The following is a 24,818-nucleotide window of genomic DNA, read 5'->3' as shown; positions in this document are numbered from 1 at the left end:
GGTGATATTGACTCAGAGAACAAATTATTTACACATTTCTGCATAAATATTGTCTCTTGAGAGGGAACAATGCACACCTTCCTCTGGGCCTAGACATCATCATTTATCAACATATAGACAGTGCGCTCTATATAACTGCACTCACTTACTATGGTGAATCCACAGATGAGAGGCCAGGATAATGCTTCCTTATAAAGCCTGCTGTATTGGAATCAGCAGTTTGATTTGTCTTTTAACTTCAGGTCACAATAAATGAGCCAGGGTGGGGGCTGACTGAGACTGAGTCAGATTAGTCGGTGCAGCTTCATTCTCCCCACTGTGGTCGTGTTAGACCGGTGTCACTACAAATTCAATGAGACACATGAGTCACCAGCCAGAGGAGGGGAAAGAGCTGTGGCAACCTATGCAGCTGCGCTCACACAAATGCGCACTGGGAGAAATGGAGGATGGAGCTGGGAACGCGAATGAACGTCAGTGATGTATTCCCCGAGGTCGGAGAGGAGGTTTACGTTAAGACAGAGGAATGCGATGGAGGTTAAAATCCTGTGAAAAAAACATCAGTGATGTCGACGTTAAAACAAGCAGGTGAGAAACAGACCACCGCACGCGCGTGTGAGTGTGAGATCGAGGTTTACCGTCGTCCAACCTCTTAACATCAATCAGCAGCCATTGCCATGGTGACTAATTACTGTACCATGGTGACTATTTTTACGATGGCAGCGGTTTAAAGCATGCGTCATGATGAATGTTGGACCTTGTCTCACGATGTCATCCTTATCATAACACAAAACATTGGCATTGCTGAAATTACAATAATAATCATAAATATATTTTTTAAAGTTAAACGTCACCTTTAATTTAGCGTGAATTAACTCTGGGTTATTTTATTCCGAATGGAAAAACTTACACAAATCAATTTATTAAAATAAATATATATTCCTGAACACTTTACACGTGTTTTGATGCGTTCACTAAAGTCGGAAAGGTCGAAATTAGATGGGTTTGGACAGTCACGCATGAAGTTGAACGTACCAATGTAAGTATTAAAAATTGAACACATAATATCCAATGAATTAATGTCAAATCGTGGCAAAATCAAAGGTTTCACTGACAAAAACGACAGTATAGCGACGTGCGTATTTCACATTAAATCCTCTCTGCACCATCTCGCATTATGACGAGGTTTTTAAAAGAGCTACAATCCATAAACCACTCATATTGTAGAGAGACAAAATATTTAAACAAAATGATTAAATCCACGCATGTGAGGAAACGTGTGAGAGAAGGTCTACAGGAGCATTTTCCTCTCGGCTAGGAAGATTGTGTGTTTTACGTACAGTCCTGAAGGCATCGCACCAGTCGAGTGTCAAGGAGAGTGGGCGGTCTGTAAACGCCTGACCCCACCAACAGATGCTAGTCTGTCATGTGTCGTTTCTCAGTGTTTTTGGCAGCAAAAAGAGAGCAGAGGTGAGCACCTTTAGCTACATTATTTGTCAGGTGTGTTTTGTGAAGTGGTGTCGTCGCTGTTTGTTATGCCCGGTGTTAGAGTCACGTTGATGCATGCGGTATGGCTGAAGTTTGGATGGTTGGGCAACAGAACCATGTGGGTGTAAGGTGTCATATAAAACAGATTAATGTTCCTAATCTGTACGTGTCTTTGTAGTTTGTGATTGAAACTAACTATAGAAGCTGATGTGGCTGCAGAACAGCGGTGTACTGTGTCCTGTATTGAAAGGTGGACACGCAGAAAGCCGGTGTTATGCCGAGAAATGCGTCCCTGTTGAGCGTTGCATGCACCTCGCGGAAGTGTTACAAAACGGTATTAACTTGTATTTCTCGGGGCAGATCTGTGGTGACAAATTATCTTAAGTTAATTTGTATTTAAAGTTGAGTTTTCTTACTGTTTTGTAGACTCGGGAGGAGACGCGTTTCTGCTCGCCTGCGTGAATATGACCGGCATACAGTGTTTGACTCTGAAGTGGATGTCGAGTAAATTTAAGGGTGGATGCAAAATACGATAAAAATTTAAAAAAAATAAGTATTTCAAGGTTGGATGCAAAATTCAGCATTGTAGAAATTGTATTTGTGTCATATATTGCATTGTCCTACGAGGTGCATTTCTCTGCAGGGATGCATTTCTCGGCGTTACACCGGTAAGAGTAACTCGACATCAGTGACACGCTGGAGCGTGTGGGGCCAATTAACGCTGCAGACAGCAGCTCTAAGTAAAAAAAACAAAACAAAACTGTCAGAATATGAATATGTCCTCCTGTTTTATCAGTGCAAGAATACCTCCAGGTAATTGAAGATGTGACTTATTTGAATAAGTATAACTTTTTAGACTCTACCCATTTAGATTATCTGCCTACTACATGTATGAGTTTAGAGTCCCTGGTTTTCGCCTCAATCCAGCACCAACCCATGACATACAGGCTGGTTTAATGTATCATGAAGAAGCTCTGAAATGCATAAAGGCATGTGCCATGGGGTTAAGTGCAAAGGTTGGGAGGTCAGTCAACTTTGTGAATGAAGAAGTGGTGGGAGAGTGAATGCCTGTTGAATATTCAACTTAAACTAACCTGGGTCCTGGGTTGCAAAAACCTGCTGAAACTGATTGTGCAGTAAGGAGGAGTAAAGGCTGTTTAACAAGACACCCTGGCAATTTGCTTATGTGGAAATATTGGGTTGTTAAAAGTAGTTACATTCTTTGTACATAACGGGGTTGGTTGAAAACCAGCATGATTTTGAAAATAACATTCCCTCAGTGCTCCATCTGCACCGACCTCCTCCCCTCTGTGCTCCTTCTAAGGCCCGAAATATGCTCAACGTTAGTACCAAACGGACACGTACGCGTTCTGATTGTCACTCGCGTTGTCTTTGCTTATACTCGCAAAGAAACGTAACATACGTTTCTTACCGGGGGCCTCCTGTAGGGGGCAGGCAGCCAAATAGAGCTTGGTTTGTCTACCGTTTGTGTGGTCCGGAAACGGATATCATAAAGATGGTTATAATCATGGACCATATCCATCAAACGCCCCTCAAACATAGTGTCCTGTTCCGTCATTTAAAAAAAAACGCCTCCTACATGCACGTCAACCGCCAAAAGTCCGGGGAAACCATAGAAACCAGCGACTGTATATATTAAGCCCACAAGCGCCTCTAGCGGGACTGACGATACTGCAACTTGCGGACGCGTCGTTGTACCTCGCGCATTTTGGTGCGACCACCAACGCCAGGTACGCAAGTGCGTATCCTGCGTTGTCGGCTGCGTATCTAACGTTGAGCATATTTCGGGCCTAAAGCCACGCCCCCCCCCCCCCCCCCCCCCCCCACCACCCCCACCCCCACACACACACACACACGCACACAGTTACATGCACGAGCGGACCTCAGATTTTAGCTTGCATTTTGTTGAAACTATGTCGTCTCATTCAGCGCTGAGTAAACGCTAAACTTCATCATAATACAGGGAAAATTAAAATATTGTTGTTTTACTACTTACAACAAACTAACAGTATAAAGTCTTAATCAGTGACACACTTTGAGTGTGGAATAGTTCATGCATGGGGTAGAAATGAGCGGGGAGATGTGATTGGTCCATCAGATTGGTACCTCGTGGCAGACATTGGTCAAACGTTTTACAGTCTTGCGACTGTTACACGCGCATGCATTATTCATTTCTTTAAGGACCTAAAGACAATTTCAAACAAAATGTTAAAAAAGTGTGTCTGGATAAAATGACCAACCCTACCTATAAATGTACTTCTCACAGTGTTCGGATTTCTTCATTTTTTGCCTTCCGAAAAGGCTCATCAGGAAGCACAATGTTATAACTCGTGTTTTTCCTTAATTTTTTATTTTTAAATTAAATGACCACAGGTCATAAACCTGAAATACAAACAAACAAATATTATTCGAATAATATTATTCAAATAATATAATATAATAATGAAATCAAAGAAGCCTGCAAAGACATTAAAAATGTAGCAAATCTTGTTTAAACAATATAAAACTACATTACCCAAAATGCCTAGTGCCGGAGGAGCATGCGCACAGCGACTCTAATGTTTCTGGTTGCTATGGACGCTGACACAAAGAAAACATGCCACCCGTGCTTCCTCTAATTGACTTACACACACAAACGCAACATAATGAAGCGGCACTACACCATGAATCACCAAACTAAACCACCACCATCACCACCGCCACACAACATAACATGCCTAAGCATGAATGAAACTTAAACTTTGTTTTCTAGTTAAATAAACATCAAGCTCATTTTCATTCGAGAGCAAAGGGTCTTAACACCTCCCACTTGGCCGACTGAACGAAGATCCAAGGAGGGCACAATAAACATAACAGTCTCTTGAGTCTCTTAGTAGGGGTTTCAAACTAAAGTCCAGCCTTGGTAGGCATTCACAAACAAATGTACTAATCTAAGGAGGTAGGCTCCACCACCTTTCCTCCTACTGAGTGTAGGTTTGCCCTTGAACCACTCAGCTGCCTCCCAGGGTTACCCGCTAGCTAAACAAAGAACAAGAGTCACAGTCTTGGGTACCCTTGGCGAGGACTTATCTTACCTCCTCTTGGTCTTCAGCAGGAGTCAAGATCACCAACCTTCGCACATCCCTGCGGATGACGATGGTTGTGGGCAGGTCAGAGTCCTTTTTCAGGGCCCTGGGAACCATGGGAGCAGGAAGACTAATGCAGGTTGTTATGTCTGCATCCCGGACAATCCCCTTCTCGTCTGGATACGTTGTTGTAACCCACCCAAGCCGGCTAACATGCTACTCTTAGCCAGATAACACACATTGATTTACAGTGCTCACACATAAAAGTGACTTTAACAAGGGTTATTTAGGCATTGTGAGAAGTAGCAGTGGCTTACCAACGGGCTATGTGCTCCTGATGATGGTTTTAGTGAAAGTGAATCCCAGGTGTCATAATTAAAGTGTTATCGAAGCTGCGCATGCGCACACAACATAACATGCCTAAGCATGAATGAAACTTAAACTTTGTTTTCTAGTTAAATAAACATCAAGCTCATTTTCATTCAAAGCAAAGGGTCTTAACACACAGTATGCTGACACATCTGGAAAACTGTATTTTCTTATATTGCACTGGAGGCACGGAGTACTATTCAAATAGAGGTAAACATGTAACACACTGAGATCACTAAACATTACAGAGCATCATGAAGAAGGTGTGGGCCACTTGTGTATTAAGATACCATTCTTTTTAGTTTGGCCTTTGCTAGGGGTTTACACTACCTTTACCTCTGTATCCAGAGACCTTCTTTCCCCCACTCACAGCAAAATCAAGGGGATAGCTACCACGCAACCGCAGTCCCTATAAAGCCCATGCATACATTACCCGTCTTCGTTTTTCACTCAGCCATTCTATATCCAATGCTGATTCATAGAAGATGGAAACCATCAAGACCTGCTTGCTTCCTAGACAGCTTGACTTGATGGCTGTGTCACTTTAGCCACTAGTCCTGAGGCTGACTTGGCAGCAATGGAGATTGCTTTCCCGCGCTACTCTCAGGCTAATTACTGTGATTGTGCCTATTAAGCTGTTAGCACTAGCATTAACCTTACCCCCTCTCTGACGGCCAACACTCTTGTTTTTGTCAATAGAGCATGTGTCCACCTTTCATGACACGACCCGGCTTTCAGGGAGCGCTGGTGGACTTGTGCCTGAGCATGGTTCTTATGTTCCATGTCGTGTCTCCTTATGATTCAGTTTGGAATCTGCCCAAGAGAATCAGACGGGGCGCATTGTTCTTATGACCTAATACATCCTTTGACATGAGGTCATAGCTAGCTCTGTGTGTGAGGATGATTTGGGTAAGGGTGTTCCTCCCCTCACCTCATCACGATGCTCTCATTTTGCCCAGTTTGGGTCCTTAGCAGTTACATGGACTGCATCGTAGACTTGAGAGAGTCCAACCAGCTGTTGACAGCTTGTGAGCGGGTGACATAACCACTCAAAGAGTTACACAGTAACTACCACTTGTTACTACCACATGTTTAACTTTTTCCCAATTCCTTTTTTGTTGTCTTTTAATGTGTTGCTGATTTTTTAAAAGACACATTTCATCTCAAGGAGACGAGATGAGATAGATCAAATATGATGATCCTGTATTTGCATCACTAATATTCACCACATTGTTGTTTTATAAGCTAATCATGCACCACTTTTTCAGATACTACCTTCACTCCTATAAAAAAGAAAACATTTTCAAAGGTGTTGTATGCAGTTTTGTTACAATTTACTTTAAGTTATTGGACCCTGTGTGTGTGTGTGTGTGTGTGTGTGTGTGTGTGTGTGTGTGTGTGTGTGTGTGTGTGTGTGTGTGTGTGTGTGTGTGTGTGTGTGTGTGTGTGTGTGTGTGTGTGTGTGTGTGTGTGTGTGTGTGTGTGTGTGTGTGTGTGTGTGTGTGTGTGTGTGTGTGTGTGTGTGTGTGTGAGAAGTTATTTCTCCCAGTAGGCCAGGGTCCAGCTCAAAGGTTTAATGATTACTTAGATTATTGGCCTTTTTGGTTGCCGTGATACGAGCAGTGCTGAGGCCCATGGGAAAACGCATCACAAAGATGACGAGTGTATCCCTGCTGCGTCTTCAGACTTAGCGTGTGGACATACACATGTCATGTATGCATAACGTTTAACGTAGGTTACTCCTTTCTAAGTATGATGAGCTTGTTCTTGTATTAAGTACAAGGTCGCTCAAGAACTTAAAACAGTGACCTTTTTTTAAAACTGTTTTTATAGTAATAAGGGATTTCGTGCCCCATACAGAATCCTCGCTCTCCCCCAGCGACACACCTTTAACCCCTCTCCATTCACATTCAAACGAAGGAGTAATGACTTAGAAGGCACCATAATTAAGCATTATTAAGCCCAAGCAGTGGATGAAATTGTCTTCGAGCTGCAATGGCCCGTGTCCTGCAATGATGTGTGAGCAGACTAATGTTATCACGCTTATAGCTTCATATTGCACATACATTACCACTGAATGACTGTGATCTAAAAACTCTTACCTGCAGTAAGTGCTCTGTTATTCTTCTTTCTGTAGTTCTTGACTAAAACAGCTTTATAGGCCAGACTGTCCCGTCCATGTAAATATGGCTTCAACAACAACAGTGGGACTCGAGCCTCTCCCTGATTATAGACAGTAATGACTCAGTGAGACATTTACAGAGGTTATACTTGATTTCTGCTTCATGTGTAAAATGTTGCACATTCTTCCCTCAAACGCTGACACAAGATTAAACTGACATGTTTCATTATTGAAAGACGCACTCGGACTGATTTCTTTAAATTCTTCTTAAAGACATGAAGACGCTTTCTGGTGGCACGTCTCTCTAATCCCTCCTATTATTCTATTGGGTACTCATAAACCACAATTACAAAGAAAGGCAGCATTGTTGGGATGTTTTTTTTTATGTTATGCTGCCGAACAGCCTGTGATAGTAACCTAAATGAACTGATGGTGGAAATCCTGTAAAAATCTCTCGAAATTCATCATGTATGGTGACAAAAGTTCATGCTATTCTTGAACTGTATGGATTACAAGTGCAGATAAGATCTCATTTGAAATATAACCATATGTAGTTTCAGAATGTGTTGAAGTGCATACAATCATTAAAATGAGCAAACTGCAGCTGAGCAAACGCAGGACTTTACAACAGACCCGAGTCTGATTGCCTTTAAAAACTGCGTCCCTCCCTCTCATTGGCTACAAGAAATGTCAGGACTCAGCTCAATCGAGAGCAATTAGTTAGGTGAAGAGATGTAAGAATATGGTGCACACATGTCCTTTCAACTCAGGCAGTCATTGGCAGTTGTTGGCTGGGAACAGTGAATGGGATCTTGTGATTGGCCAAAAGAAGTGTTCGTGTGGCAGACGCTGAGCATGAAATATTAATGAAATACAGAAAAATATCAAGCAACCTGAGGACCTATAAGTTAAACTTCAAATGTTGAGTCGATATACAGTCATTTATAATTATTTGTTTGTCTTTGGTTCGGCAGATGTCAGCTGTGGCTGCTGTGTTGGTTTAACATTGTGACATTACGGGACAATTTGTGGGCCCACCAGAGAAATCTGGGTTTGACACCGCCTCATGCTGCATGGTTCTTATGATGTTACACTAAACCTATGATTGTTAAGAAACTATTTACAAATATGTAAATGTATCTTAAAGTAGTTGAACAGATCTGAACACAGATCAACATGGACCGAAAATTGAATAGCAAATGTGACTCTCCTTTTTTTACATAATTGTATGTTTGATGTTAAAGCAGGAAAAAATGAGATTCTGGAAACTTGTCAAACTAAAACACATCTGCTGTGATTGACTCTAGCGTACAGCAGGAGAGATGCTCAGTGGCGTGATGAGGTTTTCAAATTGACAACAGGACAGGCACTTGCTAACTTCGGCTCAGTGGTCGATGAATGTCAGCCATTGCCAAACCCCTCCGTGAAACCGACCTCGACTAACTGGTGCGGAAGAAAGCAGGCCGCTCTGAGCTATGTTTTATTGTAAGGAACATCTCTCAGTAAGTCTGCTGCAGCGAGCCATTATCCGTCCTCTCAGATTGGAGTGGCCTGTAGGGTAGAGGCTTATGTATCCTGTTAGAAGCTTACATGAGGGCTTTCAGGCTGAGAGAGGTAAGTACTTCACTTTTATATCTGAGTTTAATTAACTCACTATTTTTAAAATGAAATAGAGATGTTAATTCATTTTATTATTGATCCTGCAGATTGTATAGTCATCATGTTAATTTCAGCAAACACTAACCATTTATCTACACCAACAGATCCACAGCGGTTACACGGAAAATACAAAATTCTGTTTGGATTTAAAAGACCAAAAAGTTTGGTGGTGTATATCGTTTATAGATCTGAAAGTAAAAGTTTCATCGTCTCCGTTCAGCAATGTAATAAATGGCCACAAGCTCCAAACCCGTGACTCGACAACAGACCAAGTCGCTTATACTTTTTCGTCTTCTCGTATTTGTGTTTATGCTCGACGCTAAAAGTCAAACATCCCATCACCTCTGGTTTATGAGACAAAGGTCCTTCTTCATGCATCTCCATCTTAAAGTAATGTGTGTACTCCAACACTGGTGTTGTAAGCTTGTTCAACCGTGGCGCACACTGATTGGATATGAAGTCAGTGGAAGGGGTTTTCTCATCCCAACACGTGGACTCAAAGATGCACATGGAGCCAATTCAGAGAGAAATGTAAGGCATGGAAGCGCGTGTTGAACCGTGGGTGTTGTAACAAACGGTTTAATACATGGAGAATTGTTGTATTCCTACTGTGTATGGTGCTTCAGTAAATTCAGTTCAAACATCTACTTGTACTTTTGAACTGAGTCAGCTGACCATCATACCAAGTTGCTTTAGAGGTAAAGGTCATAACGATGAGGCTGGGATTTTACACAGTCTTTGCCAGTGTTTGATCAAAGCAGCACAAGCGTCACACAGACAGGCCTGACAGTGCAGAGCTTAACAGGAGCTAATCTCACACAGGACACTTCTTGGAGAGTTGGTCTTGCACAGAGAGTTCATCTAATCTCTTTTCAGAAAGAAGATAATAATGTGACATTTCCCCACCCAACACGAGTACCTCATTTCAAAGTAAATTCCCTCCACTGTTTCTGTTGTGATATCTTAAGAAGGCCTGTGTCCACACACAGTGTTTGTCACATTGAGTTGAAACTGCTCATTGTTGCTGGCCTTTGAAAGTTAACTTCTGCTTCCTGTGGTTATGTCCATTAGATGTGTTTTAGCTCTGTGTGCTTATTATTTGCTTTAACTCATGGACATGTCACTAAGAAAACTATGTAAAAGGGGCCATGTCATGCCCACCAACCAATCAGAGTTAATTACATCAGCTTAGTCAACAATAATGGAGTTGGAGACAATTTGGGTAAGGGTCTTTCTCGTCTCGTCTTTTCAAGGAGACAATTTCCACGTGAAGAGTGAACTGCTGCTGATGCCAGGACAAAAACACTAAACCATAAAGCGCTGATGGATGGTAAACATTGCCATGGTAACAAGCGGCTCCACCAGTCAGAGACTCTCCTGGATAGTGGTTCTTTTCCCCCGATGTCGCAAATGCACCATGTTCTTCTTGAAAGGAGGTTGATGAACTTGTCTCATTGAGCAGCGTGTCACCCTCAGCCTGCTCGTGGTCAGCCTACCTTGGAGGGTTACGACTTTATGGCTAATAATCAAATCCACTATGGATAAAATTAATGAGATATTTTACTTGCAAAACTACACTGTTGAGCTCCTGTATCGTCATTGTGTCCTCTTGTCCAAATCCAAACTAAACAGAATATCTGATGAATTTGCCTTCCTTTGTTGTTTTGCTGAAAAAGCCCTTTTTTTTGTTAGTTCTCCTCTCTGCAGTCAGCTGCCCTTTATCTCTCCTTTCATAAGTAAAGAGGGCAGCACAGCACAGATAGAGATAGACCTTCATGTGCTGCAATAAGAGAATTATTTTCACGTGAGCGCAGCGAGAGGCGTCTCATTATGAGTCCCCTGAAGAGAGCAGCGAGAAAGGCTCGTTTCACTCTTGTGGAAATAAAACAAGGGATTGAGTTTTGTTTGATTAAAATGATCCTCTCTCGAAAGAAAAGAAACAGCTTGGTTTGAAAAAACACTGCACAGGGATGAAATCCTTTGTAACAATATTGTGTTCTCATGCTTTTACTGCACGTGCTGACCTTTTTATTCCTCTCTCCACAGTGATTGGATGTCGTCAAAGAGATACAACCTTTCTGTGAGCGCTCAGACCGAGTAGCCCGTGGACGCCAGCAGCAGCCTGCAGCCGCCTGATCTTTGCAGGTACAATCATTTACTTTTCCTCTTTCACGCTCTGTCTTTGTCAGAGTGCCGGCTGAATGTGTGACTCAGCTGTCTGTAGTTCTCTCTACATGTTGATGAGTGCTGAACTTTGAGACTAAAGTTTGATGTCATGCAGTAAAACCCCAAAGGCTGAGGGTGCACGTTGACAGTGTTTTGTAAACATCTCTTAATCAATACAGAACTTTTTCACAAACTGCATTAATCATTCGTTTGACATATTGAACAGATCAATATGTAACCTTTTTTAATGAACCTGTTTGTGTTTATTCTGCCATCATAGATATTTTAGCCTCACAGTTATTTAAGTTGGCCGACCTTAAACGGTAAACTTCATTTTCAGCTTAGTAAACTGCAGGGTCAAAGCAGGAATATTTCCCCGTCTGTCTTTAGTCGTGTTAACAGAAGTTTTTCTGGGTGAAAAGGTGACTGGCGCCTTCTTTGAGTATGAAATGGAATAACGTGAGCGCCTGCAAACTTGTAAACAGATGGTCTTTTAATACATTATTAATTTGTTAATTCAGTGATTAATTCACAATGAATCAGTAGTTTCTATTCACCGAGCTTCTTGTTGCTCTGTCCCTGTCTTGGGCTGTAACAGATTGTTATGGCTTTAAGTAAGAGACGCTCTGATAAGCTCTCGTTATACGAGCAGCCTATCCAGGACTCTCTCCTTCTTATAGATAAACTTTATTGTCTGTCCCAAAAGCGACAGAAATTCTCCTCTGACGAGACAAAAAAACCCTGCAGCTTAAATTAGAAACCCAAAGTACAGAGTTTAAAAAAGGACCGTTAAAGGCAGAATGAAAACTCTTTGTAGAGGTCAGAGGGGCTTTGTAGCGTCTCCGGATGGCAGAAGCTGGAAGGATGGCTGACAGGGGTCCTCTATGATCAGGGTGGGGGGGCTGACAGGGGTCCTCTACGATCAGGGTAGAGGGGCTGACAGGGGTCCTCTATGATCAGGGTGGAGGGGCTGACAGGGGTCCTCTACGATCAGGGAGGAGGGGCTGACAGGGGTCCTCTATGATCAGGTTGGAGTGGCTGACAGGGGTCCTCTATGATCAGGGTGGAGGGGCTGACAGGGGTCCTCTATGATCAGGGAGGAGGGGCTGACAGGGGTCCTCTATGATCAGGGAGGAGGGGCTGACAGGGGTCCTCTATGATCAGGGAGGAGGGGCTGACAGGGGTCCTCTATGATCAGGGTGGAGGGGCTGACAGGGGTCCTCTGTGATCAGGGAGGAGGGGCTGACAGGGGTCCTCTATGATCAGGGTGGAGGGGCTGACAGGGGTCCTCTATGATCAGGGAGGAGGGGCTGACAGGGGTCCTCTATGATCAGGGAGGAGGGGCTGACAGGGGTCCTCTGTGATCTGGGTGGAGGGGCTGACAGGGGTCCTCTGTGATCAGGGTGGAGGGGCTTACAGGGGTCCTCTGTGATCTGGGTGGGGGGGCTGACAGGGGTCCTCTACGATCAGGGTGGAGGGGCTGACGGGTCCTCTACGATCAGGGTGGAGGGGCTGACGGGTCCTCTACGATCAGGGTGGAGGGGCTGACAGGGGTCCTCTATGATCAGGGTGGAGGGGCTGACAGGGGTCCTCTATGATCAGGGAGGAGGGGCTGACAGGGGTCCTCTATGATCAGGGAGGAGGGGCTGACGGGTCCTCTATGATCAGGGTGGAGGGGCTGACAGGGGTCCTCTGTGATCAGGGAGGAGGGGCTGACAGGGGTCCTCTATGATCAGGGTGGAGGGGCTGACAGGGGTCCTCTATGATCAGGGAGGAGGGGCTGACAGGGGTCCTCTGTGATCAGGGTGGAGGGGCTTACAGGGGTCCCCTGTGATCAGGGTGGAGGGGCTTACAGGGGTCCTCTGTGATCTGGGTGGGGGGGCTGACAGGGGTCCTCTACGATCAGGGTGGAGGGGCTGACGGGTCCTCTACGATCAGGGTGGAGGGGCTGACGGGTCCTCTACGATCAGGGTGGAGGGGCTGACAGGGGTCCTCTATGATCAGGGTGGAGGGGCTGACAGGGGTCCTCTATGATCAGGGAGGAGGGGCTGACAGGGGTCCTCTATGATCAGGGAGGAGGGGCTGACGGGTCCTCTATGATCAGGGTGGAGGGGCTGACAGGGGTCCTCTGTGATCAGGGAGGAGGGGCTGACAGGGGTCCTCTATGATCAGGGTGGAGGGGCTGACAGGGGTCCTCTATGATCAGGGAGGAGGGGCTGACAGGGGTCCTCTGTGATCAGGGTGGAGGGGCTTACAGGGGTCCCCTGTGATCTGGGTGGGGGGGCTGACAGGGGTCCTCTGTGATCTGGGTGGAGGGGCTGAGGGCTGAGGTTTCCTACTGTCATTATTTTGAGCCTCTCAGTTACCTGCCATTCCTCTGTATCAGAGTCCAAACCTTCCTCTTTAAAAATGACGTCACTGCACAGTCCTGCCATGTCTTCTGTTTCCCCGCTCCAGCTCTCCCAGTGACTCTCCCTATGGGTGAAGCATCTTTGTAGGCCTTCTTAGCCGCGCTTCAACAGCCTCCTTTCCAGTAACCCCCCACAACCAGAGTCACCATGGGGGAGGTCGTGCAGATGCACTTTACCACAGTGGACTACGTCATCTTTGCCTTGCTGCTGGTGGCCTCGGCTGGTATCGGTCTCTTCTATGCCTTTTCTGGAGGGCGCCAGCGCACAACACAGGTGGACTCTTAAGTTTTTTTAAATGTTTTTTTAATTTTCTTGCAGACAGTATTCACTCGGCCTATTCAGACTGCAGTTTGAAGCAGTCATATTTATTCCTCTGTGAAGTATTATTTCTGAAATGCCTCTCTGTACTTCCACATGCACTGTGCAGCTCAGAGGATGAAACCGCGCTGCGTGAATCCAGCAGGACAGGAGCTGTTTATAGTTATGTCATGTAGCGGTCCACTTCCTTGTTTGAGCACCGTTACGTTCAAATCTCTTCTCCAGTACGCATGAATCATGCCTGAGATCACCTCTTCAAGCAGACACAGTATCAGCGTACAGTCCATTAGTGTTCTGTGACACCTAAGCATGAAATGAACACAAGATAGGGACACCAATGTTGCGCCATGGCAGCATGGATGTGAATGTGAAACGATGTGACGATGGTTTAGGAGGAAAGGGGATGTTGTTAGATACAGTTTGGTTTGAGGTATCTCTGGATTTCTGACCCCCACGTTTTGTTTGTAATAGGAGTTCCTGATGGCTGATCGCTCAATGAGCTGCCTGCCCGTGTCTCTGTCCCTGCTGGCCACGTTTCAGTCTGCCGTGGCCATCCTGGGTGCTCCGTCGGAAGTGTACACCTTCGGGACCCAGTACTGGTTCCTGGGCTGCTCTTACTTCCTGGGCCTACTCATTCCAGCTCATGTCTTCATACCGGTCTTCTACAGACTGAGATTGTCCAGTGCCTACGAGGTACACACACACACACACACACACACACACACACACACAGTGGTTGTTTGCTGACGTTTCTTAATGCAGTGTCGCTAACTTTCCTCTCTCCTCTGTCTGCCTGTGTTTTGTTTTACACTCTGTCAACACCTTTCTCCTGCTTCCCCCAGCTTTGTCTTGCTAAAGTATGATCTCAGAGCTTAACATCGTTATCTGACCTCTTATCTGCCTATCCTTGGTGTGTTATCGCTCCGCAGGACAAAAAAGTGTCCTTGTGTTTTAACGTCGTTAAAGAGTATTTATCTACAGCCAGAGTCAGTGTTTCTATCTTTCACTGTCAGATCGTACGCTGCAGAACAGTGCTGAATAAATGTCCTGTGAGCTTAGAGGCACTGATTACACAGATCCATTCATTCTGGTGCTGAGACTAAACGTTACTATCAGCACTGAGGTCATACAGCACAATGACTCTGAGGTGATATCTTTGTCTGACTTTTGTTTTGTATTTTGTTTACTCTTTTGTTGTTGTTGTTTTCTTTGACATTTTCTTCCCATGACAGTATCTGGAGCTGCGCTTCAACAAGACCGTTCGCATATGTGGGACTGTGACCTTCATCTTTCAGATGGTACCTTTCCCCACACTCACACTTTGAATGTTAGGGCTCACTCACGCTCAGCAAAACTGAGAGATTAATCCTTCAAAACATTAAATGAAGAATTATTTTATTGCAACTTATCATCCTTGAGAGAGGATTGTTCTTCTTACACAATTTCTTATTATCTCAGCAAGGGCCTTGAAGTGCTTCTCTGTTCTCCAAGGCATCGCGAGTTGTTTTGATTTGTCTTATCTTTATCTGCCATAATCTTTAATAATGCCACAATGTCACAAAAAGCAAGTTTAGCGTTCATCAGTTAGAAATATGAGACCTTGAATGGATTTATGGACCAATTTAAAGTGCAGCTTGACCGAAACTTTGACCCAGTGATGGTTAAACTGACCCTTGTAAAAAAGATTGTAGCGTTTATACTTTCAAATAAAAACAGTACTCAAGCAAATAAAGAATCCATACACGAGTAAATGTTCATCCTCATGTTGAATTATATGTGCATGTACAGTGCTTTGATCATGGCCAACGTTGAAGGGTCACACAGTGTGTTGCAGATAAGCCCGATAAAATCTGACACGTGTGAGTCATATAGCTCTGAAAACGTGACCTCTGCTCTTCTTTTTGTGAGTCTTTCTGATCTGTAGTTCTGTTTGTTTTCCCTCTTCTTCTGCAGGTCATTTATATGGGTGTAGTCCTGTATGCTCCAGCCCTGGCACTCAATGCTGGTAAAGTATCAGTTTCTCATAACAACATAAGCAGCATGGGTTACTGATCAGAACCAATAGTTGAGTAAACCAATGCTCTGTCTTTTCACTTGCAGTTACAGGTTTTGATCTTTGGGGGGCAGTGCTGGCCATGGGATTAGTGTGCACTCTCTACACTGCTCTGGTGAGTGTGTAACCATTTAAACAATTTAAAACTAAAAGTGAGGCTGAAACATCAACAGCCTCGATCTGAGCCTTTTGTGCACATCACAGTCTGTTGTTGCAGCAGCTGTATGAGACACATCTGGCAACAACACAAATAAGAGCTGTCACATGTTTCAAATCCGGTCCACATGTTCTCCTCGTTCCTCTGCAATGACCATTTCATTGTCCAAATTGTTCCACCGCTTGAAGTCTGACCGGGAAGATTCATGTCAGGGTGGGAAAACCATCCCTTAACTGAGGTGGTGGTCTGAGACCCCATCTTCCCCCACCCTTAATGCTGCTTTCAATCTCTCACTAAACAACTGGAGCCTGAGTCTCACCTTGGAACATGTGACCCCAATGACCCATAGACCTGGAAACTAGCCAACAACTCTGATGTGAGTTATCCTTGATCATTAGCATGCTAATGATAACTTGGCCATAACCAGCTAAATTAGAACTGAAGAAGCTCTTAAGAGGCCGTTTACAAATGCCGGCACTCAGCACTCCCCTGTGACTTGGTGCTGATGCTAGCTGCTGCATCTTGTTGCTTAAATACATCTTTGTTGCAGTACACGACTTTTTCAGGGGACTAATAAGATTCAGTTTGTTAAAACTTGACTCAACTTTTCCCCTCCCCTCCTTGTGGATTGCAGTGGTGTTATTGTGCACTGACACGGTGCACACGGGTCAATCAATCAAGCTTTATTTGTATAAATACTGTGGAGATGTCCAAAAAAGTGTTATCTCGAGGCACTTTACAAAAAGCAGGTAAAAGACCTTACGCATTGAACCCAGCGTTAATCCTTCATGAGCATTAAGCAACATTTTGCAAAGTTACAGTTCCAAAGAAAAATGTCCTTTAAGAGGCAGAAATCGTAGAACTGCTCGTGAAATACAAATAACTCAAATAAAAAGTACGTCCGGGCCTTACTCTGTGCTCAATGTTAAAGATGGATTTTAATGAGGGACATTCCTGCTCTTGTCAGGGGGGTCTGAAGGCGGTGATCTGGACCGATGTATTCCAGACGGTGGTGATGTTTGCCGGCCAGCTGGCTGTGATTGTGGTCGGGGCCAGTCAGGCAGGGGGCATAGCAGAGGTGTGGAGGAAAGCCATGAATGGCAGTCGCATCGCCGGACTCGAGTGAGTAGTTGGCATGACGAGTGATAGATGCTTTTTGGATTGAGCTTTTAGGAATTCATATTGTATTCTTCCACTTTTATAGCCTGAACCCCGACCCCCTGGAGCGTCACACCTTCTGGACCCTCGGGGTGGGAGGAGTCTTCCTGATGCTGGCTCTGTATGGGGTCAACCAGGCCCAGGTCCAGAGATACCTCAGTTCCCGCACAGAGAAAGAGGCCATCATGTGAGTACCATGCCTTGCTAACTTTAGCTGTTTAATCAGAAGATGTTGTTCTCTCGTTTTGATCAGAACTATTTATCTTCATTAGGTACAAAACCCATCAGTGAGCAGGTCCGAGTCCAGCTGCAGCTGTACTCTTTAAACAGACTGTGGAGTTTGAAGGATAAGTAACGTTTCTTTATTTATTCCAGGTCCTGCTACGTGGTTTTCCCCTGCCAGCAGATAGTCTTGTGTATGGGCTGTCTGATGGGCCTGGTCATGTTTGCTCGCTACGGAGAGGACAGCCCTCTAGATAAGGGCTACGTCAAGACCAACGACCAGGTGAACACTAAAATACCTTTGTGATTATTATTCTTCACTTTCCACTCTTTTTCTTTCTCTTGTCTCAACAAAAGCTGTTATCACAAAATCCTGAACATTTCAGAACAGCGCACCCTGAAACTTTACCAAAGTCTTTATTTATTAGTTTTTCCTGTTGGATGGTAGGGGGCAGGGCGTGACATAAAAATGACCCTGTGGTCGTAATGTTTAAAAGATATCCAAGATGTGTGGAGTAGCTGAGTTGTACACTATTAAAGCAGCGAGGCCTAAATGTGAAGCCACTGAGTGCGGACAGACACCAGCTGATTTATTACTGGACGCACTTGCGTTCATGATCATGTGAAATAAGACAAATATCTTCGTCGTCCATGGAGGGTTTATTTCTCATTAGCTAATATCAATACTTTCATGACAATGTCCGTATAAAGATTCACACAGAACACACCATGGAGACTTGTGTAAGGTAGCATGGTAAAGTGAGGTGTAGCAGTCAAACTCACTGTTGAGCTCTTCTGTCGAGCACCTGACACTGAAAGCTCTTATTGTGAAGTGTAAGACCTGAACTTAAAGGTGACACCTGCTGGAGCAATATGACTCTTTATAACTCCTAAATATGGCTGCTGCAAAGTAATGACACGTTTACTTAGTTTGCCGTTGTATCAATGCGACATGTTATTGGACATCTCCACAGTATCCACTGTAGAGAGGAGGAGAACGTAAAGCTGCTTCAGTTCTCCACCTGCTCACTTGATGTAAACATCCTTCTACTTAAAGCGTTAACGTCCTTTGATTTATACATGCTGCGTTCACACATCAGCTCACAGTACTTTAAAATGTACCAGGGGCCTTCAGGAGAAAGTCCAGGTAAAGTCAGGCTGAAAAAAGTTTGTCTGTTGACGCTCAGTTTGTATATATTTGGGACATTTTCAGGAGTTTTGTGTCAGTGTGACCACAGAAGACTTGTGTTAATACAATAAGTATGGGGAGGGGTCCTGATGTTTATCGTCTCTGTGCAGATGGTGCTGTACTTTGTCATGGACGTGTTCCAGGATCTGCCTGGGCTCGCAGGACTGTTCGTGGCCTGTCTCTTTAGTGGAGCTCTCAGGTAAGCCGTCCTGAAAGAGCACACATGGTCTGTGCACGCTGTGTGCACGCTGTGTGCCGCGGGGTTTTGCAGGGTTTTGTCGCCCTGCCTCAATCTATTCTGTCCAGCTTGACGCGTGCCAGCAGCATACTCTGTTCAAAAAAGACTTGCAGCATATTTGATACGGAGCAGATCATAGTGGCGCTGCTAGCACGCTCTGGGGCTTCATCTCAGTCAACAGTACATGAACACTTACTGTTTTAATGTCCTTTGTCTTCTTCATGTTTTATTCCTCATCGACTCTGCACCTGGAGGAACTTAATATTATCTTTACAGGTATTTTGGTTTAAATTTTTATTTTCAAGATGATGATGGAGAAGAGATCTTACAAATAAGAGGACGAATAAAATAAAATAAAATGTCCCGCTCTTCAACTTGGACTTGACCTTTATTTGTCCCAGAAGGGTGATTTGGTTTTGCAGCAAGGCATTAAAAGGACAGTAAAATGCAAAAGACACAACACATTTAGAAAGCTAACAAGGTAAGACGTGAGAGTGCTGAATGTAGCATCTTTGGAGAAATGACAGCGGTCTTTGAGTGAGTGGATACAAGGCACGATCTGCAAACATTTTTGAGAAGCGACTGAATCGAGTATTAATCTCTCTCTTTATGACTTCAGAAGAAGGTAAGGGCTGTTCTTTGACATGCAGCAGGAGAAGTTCTCTCCTCTGTTTAAAACGTGAGAGGGTAAACGTCCCTTTGAAAGCTTCAGCGTCATATCTTTTTTGTTTTTCTTCTTCCAGCACCATCTCATCAGCCTTCAACTCCCTTGCTACAGTGACGATGGAGGACCTGATAAAACCTCATTTTCCAAACATGACTGAAGCTAAAGCAACCCTGCTGTCCAAGGGACTTGGTATGATTTTTATTTTTCAGAAGATATTGATGCTTCACAAACTTCATTCTGTCATGTGAAAGCTCTGCGGCGTACGTTTTAATGTACGAGGGTCACTTTAAAAAAACGTGCGTGCGATTAGTCAGAATTAGGGCAAAGCAACTTATTGCAACTTCTTCGTTTTCACGATGTGAGCATGCACCGAACATCAGTATCGACTGATGTCACCTGTTGAACAAACTGACTTGTTTTTAATGATGAAAATGTTGGCATGTTTGGAGTCTTACTCCAGAAGAAGTCATGAAACAAGGATAAATCATAATCTGCTAGCTTGTTATTCCAAACATCGGTAGTGGCCCTGATGAACGCTGCATCTCTTGGGTGTGTTGCTCTCTGTTAGCAGGTCTGATTAAACGTGTCTTTGTCGTCCGCCTTTTTCACAGCTTTGGTCTATGGCCTGGTGTGTCTGGCTATGGCATACCTGGCCTCTCTAATGGGATCTGTGCTGCAGGTAGGAGATTTCATATTATCCTTATTTTACCTGTCGTATCAATATGTTTATCTGAAAGAAAAGTATTATAAATACATAAGTTCTCTCACACATTATCAGCAACTTCAGAAACAAGCACGCTGTGTGTACTCTGTCCCATCAGGCAGCCTTCAGCATCTTTGGGATGGTCGGCGGTCCTCTGCTTGGCCTCTTCTGTCTCGGGATGTTCTTCCCCTGGGCCAACCCTGTAGTAAGCCCTTTTGATTAGATTTGCTATACTCCTTATATTTTCTGCTACATACTGTATGAAGTGATGGGAAAGTCTTTATGTCTATCTCCAGGTTTGGCTTTAAGCTGCAGTGACAAGTAGACAGGAGCCTAACCTTACGGGTGTCTGGAGTTGAGACTTGAACAAACTCCTCTGTTTCCCCTCAGGGTGCGGTGGTCGGGTTAGTTTCAGGTCTAGCAATGGCCTTCTGGATCGGCATTGGCAACTTTGTGATGCGTGTATCTGCTTCAGGTGTGGTGCCCCCCCTTAACACCACTGCTCTCCCCTTGTTTGACAACATGACCACCACTGTCATATCGACATTAGTGACTGCTACAGCCAAGCCAAGGTAACTCCCAAGAACACACCTTATAGATCTGCACTGGCTGGAGATGCAGTCAACGTTCATCCTGTCTCTTTGCTTCAGGCCAACAGGAGTGGAGGCCCTGTACTCGTTGTCCTACATGTGGTACAGCGCTCACAACTCAGCCACTGTGGTCGTGGTGGGACTGATAGTCAGCTTCCTCACAGGTAGGTTCACGTCAGCCTCCAATCCTTTTCACGGGCCGGCTGTGGCTCAGTTGGTAGAGTCGAGGGTTCGATCCCCAGCTTCTGCAGCAACATGTCCGATGTGTCCTTGGGCAAGATACTTTACCCCAAGTTGTTCTGCTGCCAGTCAGCTGCTTCGTCATCGGCGGCATATGAATGTGCAGGTGCGACCTGCAGTGGAAAAGCGCTTTATAGGATCAAGTTCATTTACCATTTAAAGACCTGAATCAGTTTTAACCTGCCGCGGCCTATATTAGTCTGATGTTTGGCTAGTTCCATGTGCTTGTTTTCTGAAAGTCATTTTGTATCTTTAAAGGCTATTTATGAGAATGACATCAATGAAGACTGCTTCAATCAGACTTTTCTCTTTTTTGATGCTTAGTGGCCAAAGTTAGAACCGTCGGTTATTTCATGTCTACGCAGATGAGGAAGCTTAACTCAGCGCTTGTTTGCCGTTTGCCAAGCTCATGTCTCCATAGCGTCCCAGTAGCGCCACTTCACACTGCTCTGTGCAACAAGCTCAAAACTAAGCTTTTAAAAAAAATCCCTCACAGTTTAATCCATGAATCTTTAAATGTTGGTGATGACAAGGGAGGCTGCTAGCATCCTTTGCTCAGATTCAGGTTGTGTCATGTCGGGGTTTGTTAGCATTTGTCTGATATGTGCCTTTATTTAACGTCACCGGGGACACTGACCCTCTTCTGACGGCTCAACAGTGCCTTGACAGAGCTCAGCCATCATCACATCTTTGTACATTCATTTTAATTATTGGTTTCCCACTATGTAAATGTAAATCATGTTTCGGCGTTGATGAAGAACAGCGGGAGCTCCACGTACACACACAGTCACACATGCACACACACATAGTGCTGTGCTTCCCCGCTGATCACTCACCCCATTACGCCTCCGTGACATTCAGATTGAAGGCCAAACGTCACAGGGCCGTAAATATTGCGTCTTTAAAAGGCAGTCTGATCAGGGCTTCTGAGTCAGTGAGCAGTAGTTGCTCTTATTGTAATTTTCCATCAGTGACGACGTAGCTCAAGAAGATCTCTTAGTTTATTCCAGTTTTTTTAATTCTTCCTGTTCTCATAACTGTTTAGGTCTCTTATTTGTTAAAATGAAGAACTGATCAAAGGTACACGTGTGTGAACATGTTAGGACCCATGAAGGAGAAGGAGCTGACCCCTGGCACAGTGTTTCCAGTCCTGGGTCCGCTGCTCTTCTTTCTACCCGAGCACTACAGAGAGAAGCTCTGCTGCATCACTCCTCTGGCTCTAAAGGTACCCTCACACGTCCACACTTTCCCATCTGTGAGCTTTAGTTAAACTAAGCCGTTAACGTTGTTTTCTGCTGACCAGCCCAAAGAAATCAGCACACAGCCTTATCAGATGGCCAAGAAAGACAGCAACGGAGCCACATACTGCAAAGAGGACACAGTCACAGAGGAGAAGGAGACGGAGAGTGATAGAGCTCTGACGGAGGAGGAAGACATGGAAACAAGGACCTCGCCGCCCTCCTGCCAACTGACCTCTCACACGCTTCAGGAGACTGCCTTGTGATCTTTTTTTTAGGTTTAAAACATGCACAAAAAGCACAGTTTCCTCCTCAGTCACGTGCAGCGACACGTCCATCTCAAAGTATAATGTCCTGAATGTCCACAGCTACAGATGTGTAGGTATCTGTTTTTTTTTTTTTTTTAATATCATCGGTTGAATCTGGTTATGGACCTCCGTAGCTATACATGAGAGGTGTGAACAAGCAAAACAAATATCTGGAATCAACTCTTGCCAGGCTGGAACTGTGCATCGAAAGGCTGAATAGCCGCAATCAAAGAAGAAATAACTCCGCTGATCTTTATTTGCATCAAATGCAAAACTTGGTGCATGCAGGTCTGTGCAGATATGTTGTTAATGAATTTAGGCAGTTTGAATTTAAAGAGAGTAGCTCCTCCGCACCACGAGCTGCACCGCTCTGCCTGGGTCCAGTCTGTTTTGACAAAGAGTCAGGTCGCTAAGAGGTACGACGTGTAAAATGTGTTATTTTTGTAGAGAAGACAGAACTATGAAAGCAAGGAGTATGTAGAAGTGAATATAATATAAGTGTAAGAGAGACTGAGCTTCGATGGAAGGAATTACTTCTATATGCTGTGTACTTTGGATGACCTGGGTTTGAACACCACTAATAGTCAACTCGCTGCTACTACAAAAACCTAAATGAGGAGTCACGTGCTAGGCTTCTGGTCAAACCATAGACTGTATATACAAATGGACAGCGTGCCTCAGCCTCCGTCTGAACAGGAGGTCACAAAACAGCGTGATAACCACTACAATGAAAAGTATAGAGGAATATATCTTTTAACATAGAGGAGACAGGGTTTATGGATACTGCAGCCAGTCAGCAGGGGGCGCCCTAAACTGTTAGCTTCACTTGAGGCGAGGTCGGCCACCGTCCATTCCTTTTACAGTCTGTGGGTCGGACGTGAACAGAACTGGACTGTGGGGGAAGTTAAATCAGATGGACCATCTGAAAGTGTCACCATGTTCCCATGATCCATGAGGTCAAAGCCGTTTGCAGAGCTGCTGTCTCCCTCTGCATGACCTGATTCTGTGGACAACATAGTTCAGTATTATCCACTGGGCCCGATTCTTTTAAAGCTTTAATCAGATAAAAATCATCCGGAATTGTTCATCTTGTTTTTTTTTTTAAAACAAGGATAAAGTAATCCAGCTCACCGTTATCCATGGCTGTTTTGATTTGGCCAAAATGCGATAGATAGATAGATAGATAGATAGATAGATAGATAGATAGATAGATAGATAGATAGATAGATTGGTTATTAATTCCGAGGGAAACTGAAGGTATTCAAAGTATGCAGTATGTAAGTGTGAGATGCCAAGAATACCCAGATATTTTACTAATCCAGAAAAAATCTACAGTCTGCGTCAGACCAGTTTCCACCGCATACTGCTTCCCACAATGCATAGCGCCTGTAAGTCAGAGATAGAAATGATGCAACGTCCATAACAGAGGAAATAATCACAATCACACCAAACCACTCAAAGATACCGCTTGATTATTTATTTTCTGATTTTCTAAATGAATCACAGTTGTTTTCAGACTTAAGTGGATGCTTCACTGTAGCAGCGTTTGACATCAGCTGTGCTGTCGTTTACTTCCTCATTTTAAGGACAAACACCAGTTTAGCCGAGCTGGGCATACTACAGAATAACTCCATACTACTGTGTAAACGAGTGTGCACTACATACTGTGGTTATAGAAACGGCCCGTGTTCAATAAAAACTGTATTGGATCAACCTGATCCAGGTACAGTCTTTAAGAAGGACCAAATCCAGAATACCAGAGTTTTTAAGGGGTCTTCACACTATGTACTTCGTCCACAGGGGGGGCGCTAAATCCACACAAACGAATTGAATAGTTTTAAGACAAATTTCTTCAAACCCTAATATAAACTTCATCTACAGTGTCACTGAAACAAAACTCAATTTTTTATTTATATATATATATATATATATATATATATATATATATATATTAGAGTTGTTGGGGTGTAAGGCCTTGCTCAAGGGCAGTACCTAAGAGATAGATAGATAGATAGATAGATATATACTTTATTGATCCAGAGGGAAATTCAAGTTACCTGATCAGGATGATCCTGATGTTTTGGATCAAAGTGATCCTGATCCTACTCAGTTTTGAACACTACAGGCTGGAGGTTTGATCTGGATCAAAACCAGGATTGGACTTCTTGATCTTATCTGATAATGTAATCCTTTTATTCTCAATAACTACTTCAGGTTAACTCATTTTCTCTGGAAACAAACTTTAAAAGGCCACTGTTGACGACAGACATGATGCAAAGATAAAAAGGTAACAGTAGCTCAGCTTTGCAAACTGAGACCATGCTGCTCATGTGTGCAGTATTTAACGTTACATCTAGAATCAACAGTTTCTTTAGTCGTCGGTGTAAACTTGTCCTTATCATAATAACTCAGGATATATAAGGCCCTGTGTCCACCAAG

At 44.1% G+C, this 24,818-nt stretch overlaps 1 protein-coding gene and 1 long non-coding RNA gene across 3 annotated transcripts; one reads left to right on the top strand and one right to left on the bottom strand.

Annotated features, from left to right (window-relative positions):
- Window positions 1-23,839, top strand: slc5a6a (solute carrier family 5 member 6a). Of its 2 annotated transcripts, none has more exons than XM_079361774.1 (18): window positions 1-585; window positions 10,768-10,866; window positions 13,345-13,571; window positions 14,088-14,309; window positions 14,849-14,914; window positions 15,570-15,621; window positions 15,717-15,784; window positions 16,794-16,948; window positions 17,031-17,171; window positions 17,360-17,489; window positions 18,506-18,594; window positions 19,377-19,489; window positions 19,912-19,979; window positions 20,122-20,208; window positions 20,394-20,575; window positions 20,654-20,757; window positions 21,937-22,058; window positions 22,137-23,839. In XM_079361774.1, the coding sequence occupies exons 3-18, from the start codon at window positions 13,446-13,448 to the stop codon at window positions 22,335-22,337; spliced, it is 1,926 nt and encodes a 641-aa protein (XP_079217900.1). In that variant the 5' UTR covers window positions 1-585; window positions 10,768-10,866; window positions 13,345-13,445; the 3' UTR covers window positions 22,338-23,839. The 2 variants fall into 2 exon arrangements, with proteins under 2 accessions (XP_079217900.1, XP_079217899.1); XM_079361773.1 differs by lacking the exon at window positions 1-585 and adding an exon at window positions 594-1,467.
- LOC306835319 lies at window positions 3,837-5,208 on the bottom strand. The gene is made up of 2 exons (XR_013780626.1): window positions 4,980-5,208; window positions 3,837-4,792 (listed from the first exon to the last, which is right to left on the bottom strand). It is a non-coding gene; the product is annotated as an uncharacterized lncRNA (long non-coding RNA).
- Window positions 23,840-24,818: the final 979 nt, after the last annotated feature.

Source organism: Symphodus melops (genome assembly GCF_947650265.1).
Source record: "Symphodus melops genome assembly, chromosome: 1".
Lineage (NCBI taxonomy): Eukaryota > Metazoa > Chordata > Actinopteri > Labriformes > Labridae > Symphodus > Symphodus melops.
Note: the sequence above shows the minus strand (reverse complement) of the source record. Positions and strands in the feature narration are given on the sequence as shown.

Coding starts and splice junctions, on each gene's coding strand:
- slc5a6a (XM_079361774.1), top strand. CDS start 13,446: ATGGGGGAGGTCGTGCAGATGCACTTTACCACAGTGGACTACGTCATC. Junction 14,310..14,848: donor GATTGTCCAGTGCCTACGAG/GTACACACACAC, acceptor TTCCCATGACAG/TATCTGGAGCTGCGCTTCAA. Junction 16,949..17,030: donor AGTCGCATCGCCGGACTCGA/GTGAGTAGTTGG, acceptor CCACTTTTATAG/CCTGAACCCCGACCCCCTGG.